Genomic DNA, 7,070 nt, shown 5'->3' on the forward strand with positions numbered 1-7,070 from the left:
ATTGCACTGAAGCCTGGGTAACAAGAGCGAAACTCCGAAAAAAAAAAAAAAAAAAAAAAAAAAAAAAAAAAAAAAAAAAAAAAAAAAGTTTAAATCTCATTAAGTTTAAGGTCTAGGCTTACCCTGGCAACATATAGATCAGCAAAAAGAACAAAGTGTACTTGAATATTTTGAGCATCCTTTCTTAGATAGTATCATGACCTGTCACAGGTATGCATAAAACAGACAATTACAATGAGGATAAATCAGTAGTAGTTGTAACAGTAACAGATCTAGCAGTAATAGTCCCTTCCACTTATCATATGCCGGATGCTTTAAATAAACCATTGTTATCCTTTACAACATCCCTAAAAAGGAATCTATTACTGCCCCCTTTCACAAAAGTGTAATAAAAGGCTTAGAGAAATTAAATCATTGGCCCAATGTTGGTTAGCTAGTAAGTTACAGAACCAATATTCACACCTCAGTCTGTCTGGATCCAAAGCCTTTGTTCTTTCCACTCTATCACACTGTCTTTCATCAAATAACTGGGATCCAATATGACCTTTGGTCATGATTAGGAAAAGTAATTCTCCTACTAATAGAATAAATGGGAAAACTTTAATAGCATATATACTGTATATTTTATATATATATTTTATATATACAGTATATATGCTTTTTTATAGTTGGGTTCTTTTTATGTGCCCAGGATGGAGTGTAGTGGCTATTCACAGGTGTGATCACAGCACAAAGCAATCTCACTTGGCCTCAAGTGATCCTCCTGTCCCAGCTACCCAAGTAGCTGGGACTACAGATGTGCACCACTGTGCCTATAATATTTTTAAAGGATTTTAACAATATGTTCTCAATTTTTTAAGTAAATCAAGTACAGCACCAAAGTATTTCCTATGACATGACTAAAAATTTACAAGGTATTTATTTAAGTCAAACATTTCTAAGTCTAAGACACTTAAGAAACAAACAACAGGCACATGGACAATAAGCTTGAGAAACAGCCCTGAGGAGGAATCTAAAACATGGTGTGAAGATTCCCGATATTTTCTTCTGCCTCATCACCAACAATTCTTCTATCATCACATCGTAATTAGGTAGCAGCAGGGAAACAAATAAAATCTTGAAGGACAACAGTGACAACACATTACTTGTACAGAAAGAAAGAGAAAACGTGGTCAACAAAGTAAAATGCTCAAAAGAAAGTACACAGATACACCAAAATTAACTTATACATGGATAATTGGCAAATCAAAATGTCTCAATTAACTTACTTTCGAAGTTCAGCGTTTTGTTTTTCCAAGTTCATTTTCATTTCCAGGAGGTGGTTATTCTCTTGCTTTAACTGCTTTTCTGACATTTTTAGTGTGTTAACCTGCTGTGTTTGCATCTTCAGGTCATTTTGTGTAAGGCAGCGCTTCTGAGTTTCTTGCTCTATTTTTAATGTCAGGTTTCTAACCTAAGAAATAAATTGTGTACTTGGTACATAAGTACATTATTTCTATTTATCTCATCACTGAAGCTGGTATAAAATATGGCGATGTAACACAGATTTTTTTTTGTATTTTTAATAATGTTATAAATGTATTTTTTAAATAAAATATAATCTTTAAGATAAATGTAACTTTAAAAATGTTTAAATTATGATTCATTTAGTGTATCATCAAAATTTAGTTAAACCAACAGGTTGTAGACTACTATAAGAAAAACTTTAAAATTATGAAACCATCATTAGACCTTCATAACCCTAAATTCTTATTTATAAATTCATTAGTTTATTATGAATCATTAGTACCCTTAATACTTACATCCTCATTTAGCACATCTTTCTGTTTAAGGAGCTCATTTATTTTCTGCTGTGACTGTTTGAGGTCACAGTCTAATATAGAACATCTTTTCTCAGCTTCTAGCAATAGGTTCTCCACTTTCTGTTTTAAAGTTCTTTCCTCCAGGAGCTTCTTCTCCATTTCTAGTTCAATAAAAATGGACATAATCACAAATTTACAAATAAAAGAAGCATATGAAATATATGACAGTGCTATCAAAAATTATAAATGCTGCCTTAAATTGGTACTGATTTTCAATTTAATATTTTAATCATAAATTTATAAATAAAAGCACATTAAATATATGACACCATACTAATACAGATGGTAAATGATTCTGCCTTATATTTTATTAATTTTTTTTTTTTTGAGACAGTCTTGCTCTGTTGCCCAGGCTAGAGTGCATTGGTGCCATCTCGGCTCTTTGTAACCTTCTGGATTCAAGCAATTCTCATGTCTCAGCCTCCAGACAGAACTTGGATCACAGGTGTGCACCACCACACCCAGCTAAGTTTTGTATTTTTAGTAGAGATGGGGTTTCACCATGTTGGCTAGGCTGGTCTCAAACTTCTGGCCTCAAGCAATCCACCCACCTCAGCCACCCAAAGTGCTGGAATTACAAGCGTGAGCCACTGAGCCTGGCCTTAATTTTCAATCTAATATTTTCACTACTCCTCCAAATATATTTGAAATGTCAAGAATTTCATACTTGAAAATTAGGAGTTTCACAGGGCATAAAAATGTATCACACTCTATAATATTACATCTATTCTAATGGAAGCAAGAAAATTCTGCCTTTATTTACATTCCACAAGATGCTTACATCTTTTAAATAAAGACTTCTTTTATTTTACTGCTATTCTATGTCTCTTCGTGTTACTATTTTTACCTTAAAACAATCCAGATAGATTCTATGATTTCCATAGCTCTTTTCATATTAACGCATTATTATGCAGGTGTTGAAAATTATGTTTGAGGGTGGTGGTAAAGGACAGGACTCTGGAACCAAACTTTCTCAGCTTAAACCCTGGGTCTAACACTGTTTGGGCAAGTGATTCACCTCTCTGGATCTGTTTCCTTATCTCTAGAATAGGGATAACAGCAGTTACCTTCCTAGGGAGGTTGTGAAGATTTTAGTTAACACATGTTTACCACTTAAATGCTGCCTGTCAAAAGGCAAGCATTTGGTAAGTGCTTATTATTTAAGAAGAATTTTTAATGATCTAAGGAAAGGTTCTTAATGTCTTTTTTCTTTTTTTTTTAAGCAAAGCAAAATAGTATAGGAAATGGAGAAAATTTACAAAATAGTATCCTAACTCATAGGATTATAAGTAATCTTTGCTTTTTTTCTTTATACTTTCCTGTATTTTCTAAATTATTTACAATAAACTTTTAATCTATTTTACTTATCAGGAGGCAAAGTTCCAAGTGATTTCAGTGTTAAATGTAAGTCATCAAAGTTAAAGGATTATCTTGATATATTTATTGATTAGTACTTCAATTCACATACAATTAAGGCTCCTCTGCTTTTTCATAACTAATGTTCAACATCTAATTATCATCTATTATAAAGTTATAGTAGGGAAAAATTAAATCTGTGAATATATAGTATTTAATGAATAGTCTTCAAAAGTGAGGAAAAATGAAACACTCCTCTTGTAGTATTAATAATAGTCAAGTATTTCTAAACACTTTAAATGTTTTACTGCACTTGATTTTCACAACAACATAACAATACTATAATCGTCCCTTTACAGGAAACAAGACACAGAAAGTTTAACTAGACAAGGTCACATAGCTAATAATTATTTGGTAAGCCATGTTCTTAATCCAAGGAGGCAATGACATGCAAAAGAAGGACCAAAGGCTTTAGCCTCAGATTTGAATACCATCTATGATATTTAACAGTTTTGTGTACTCATGTGTAAAATATGGAAGTCATCGTGTATCTTACATTAGCGTTATAATTGAAAAAAATGTAGTTAATACTGAGTTGGTTCATTTTTATCAGTTCAGAAAACAACCACTAAACAAATGTCCTAAATAAAAATACCAATCACCTAATGCATTGAGAATAGAAAGAGGGATCACTGAGGCAATGAAAATACTTTTTTTTTTTTTTTTTTCTCTGAGATGGAGTTTTACTCTATTACCCAGGCGGGAGTACAGTGATACAATCATGGCTCACTGCAGCCCTGAACTTCTGGGCTCATGCAATGTTCCTGCATCAGTCTCCCAAGTGGCTTGGACTACAGACGCACATTACTACACCCAGCTAATTTTTATATTTTTTGTAGAGATCGGGTCTTGTTATGTTGCCCAGGGTGGTCTCAAACTCCTGGGCTCAAGATACCCTCCCACCTTAGCCTCCCAAAGTGCCAGAATTACAGGTGTGAGCCACCATGCCCAGCCTGATATATTCTTTATCTTGTTTTGAGCAGTAGTTTTGTGAATATATTACAAAATGTCAAAAATGTTTATATTTTATTATTCCATGTAAATTATACCTCAATGAAAATAATTCAACTCTGTCTTCTAGGCCACAGACAAGGAAATATGGCCCAGTAAATTTCTCCCTTACAATTAGATTTTTCTAAATAAAGTACTCATTTCATTTCTTATCATCCTGATTTAGTAAAGAAAATCTATCATTTTAATTACATGCAATAATTAAAAGGCTATTTTTTCTAAGTTATTTCATAAATGTTATGCTTCAATGTGAAAAGAAATTTCTGTTCAAGAGTATTAAGACTTTCACAAGAATATCTTAAAGTACTGATTTTCTTTGGAATTTCAGAGTTATTATAATTATAAACAATTTGGAAAAGAAGAAATTATCCTAAGACAATTCCAGGAAAAAGGCTAGTTTATGGAAAGGTTAACTTTGTTATCTATTAGTATTATATGGCCTGACCAAATCTGGCTATTATCTTCATCACGTTAGAGATCAAAATACTCAGTGAACTTATATTCTAGTTAGACCACCTGTTACTTTTAAATCCTTACCTTGCATAAACTGGCCAAGAATTTTATAATACAATTTTATAATACAATTATTGTGTTACAAGAATTACCTGTATCAATAGTAACAGATTATAGAGTGTGAAGCTCTGGATATACCTTGTTATTACTGATACAGGTATACAGAGCGGTACAGATATTACCAGGTATATAATATTGAGAAATATTAATTTCTCTCTGATCTAAAAATCTGATCAAGTAATTCTGTGTTTGGGTCTTACTTTCTTAGAAATGATTATTGTAATTATACCAAGGAAAAATAATATCATATCTATGTAAAGCTTCCCTAATAGTTTCTTTCCCTCCAGTTCCCAATATTTGATAATGAAATGTAAACAAATATGTTTCAAAACCAAAAAGCTGAACACAGAATCAATTCTTAGGAAAATGCTCTGGAAAACTCTTTTAAAAAATGCATACCTTTCATGGCTTCTGATTTAGCTTCTTCAATGGATTCATAGATCTTATTTTTATCTGCTAGTCGTGCCTTTGTGGCCTTATGTTCAGCTTCTTCTTGTTCTAGGCTCTGTTGTGTAACTTTTAGTTGGTATGTCATATCTATTTCCATGTTGCTTTTTTCCTATTAAATATTTAAAATGCAGCGATCAACAAAAAAAAAGACTAGCTCACAATTTCAAAAACTTTCTAATTTTTTTTTTTTTTTTGGAGACAGTCTTGCTCTGTTACCCAGGCTGAAGTGCAGTGGTGTGAACATGGGTCACTGTAGCCTCAATCTCCCCACGCTCAAGTGATTCTCCCCCCTCAGCCTCTAAAGTAGCTGGGACTATAGGTGTTTGCCACCACTCCTGGCGAATTTATTTTATTTTTTAATGTAGAGACAAGGTCTCACTGAACACTGCCTATGCAGGTCTTGAACTCCTGGGCTCAAGTGATCCTCCCACCTCAGCCTCCCACAGTGCTGAGATTATAAGCATGAGCCACTGTGCCCAGCCTTAAATAGTTTTTTAACAGGTTTAATAAGAATGTTCAGTATTTCCTCTCTCATCTTCACTCAAACCTCTTAGGATAGTAATCTATATACTTCTTTACTTCCCTCTGCACCCAACAGTCCACATCATCACTCTGCTATTCTGAGATCTGCATCAAGATGCCTTAATCTCAACAAAAAGACCAATGCTATTCTCAATATCAAATTCTAAAGACCCTTTTCAGTCTTTATCTTATTTGAACTTACCGCCACCCTTAAAGCTATCCCTTGGCACTGCTGACCTTGTACTCACTTGGTTCTCTCCATTTAGCTTGCATCCTTCATGTTGTTCCTGATGCTTTCCCAGGGGCCCTTTAAATGATGGTGTTCTAAGCCCCAATGCATCTCATATTTTCTACATATATCCCAAAGATTTTCTAATTCTTTGATTTCTATAGTTCGTACCATAAATGTGACAAAAATTTTTTCCAAACAAAACCTTTCATACAAAAAATGATTTCTCAAACCACATAATCCACCAAGAGTAAATCTACTCTGTCCTTCAAAAAAAAAAAGTTAAATAAATCACTACTTTACACAATCTTTTCCCAGATAGGCTATTCCACTCACATGATTTCAGCTACTTATGTACCAATGACTCAAATATTTCTATACTGCTATAGTCTATTGCATTGCAAACATTCTAATTTGGCTATCCTATAGGTACCCTCAAACTTAAGAGGACTAAAGTGGCATTATCACTGCCTCTTCTGAATGAGCTATTTTTCCTTTATTATTTATTAACTAACAGTATCACTATATATCTTGTCACAACCTACAAGCCTGGGACTCATCTTTGACTGCTACTCATATGCCATATCAAATCAACTACTAAGTGCTGCCAAATGTTCCTCTCCCAAATATTTTTGAGTCTTCCAATTTTTCCAGCCTTTTAATGGTTGTACCAAGTCTCCCATTATTCCTTATCTGCATTGCTAAAACAGTCTACTGACTGGTCTCTCTGCCACTAGTCTTATCCTCTTCAAATCTATTCTCCACACAGTACACAGTGATCTATCTTTAATGTACCTCTACTAAGATCATCCAATTTAAGGCCCTTAAGTGGGTAGCATATTACTATATTCAAAATGTCTTAATAGAGCATTCGCTATCTTGCATGATCTACCTCATGCCTAGCTCTGTAGCCTCACTCCGACCTGGGTTCCTCATGTCCTTACATAAGGACCATAATGTGATCTTCGGGCCAATCTAACCTGATGTCTTTTTTTTTTTTTTTTTTT

General features: G+C 33.6%; 1 protein-coding gene across 1 annotated transcript in view; it reads right to left on the reverse strand.

Moving 5' to 3' along the window:
* The window catches only part of ROCK2 (Rho associated coiled-coil containing protein kinase 2), a 147,058-nt gene that overhangs the window by 20,481 nt on the left and 119,507 nt on the right, over nt 1–7,070 (reverse strand). Inside the window, exons 18-20 of the mRNA XM_017524626.2 lie at nt 5,262–5,421; nt 1,803–1,963; nt 1,269–1,453 (exon numbers count right to left, since the gene is read on the reverse strand). Coding sequence (XP_017380115.1) covers nt 1,269–1,453; nt 1,803–1,963; nt 5,262–5,421 — 506 coding nt within the window. The remainder of the gene's footprint in view (nt 1–1,268; nt 1,454–1,802; nt 1,964–5,261; nt 5,422–7,070) is intronic.

This window comes from Cebus imitator, unplaced genomic scaffold, assembly GCF_001604975.1.
Source record: "Cebus imitator isolate Cc_AM_T3 unplaced genomic scaffold, Cebus_imitator-1.0 Scaffold1, whole genome shotgun sequence".
Classification (NCBI taxonomy): domain Eukaryota; kingdom Metazoa; phylum Chordata; class Mammalia; order Primates; family Cebidae; genus Cebus; species Cebus imitator.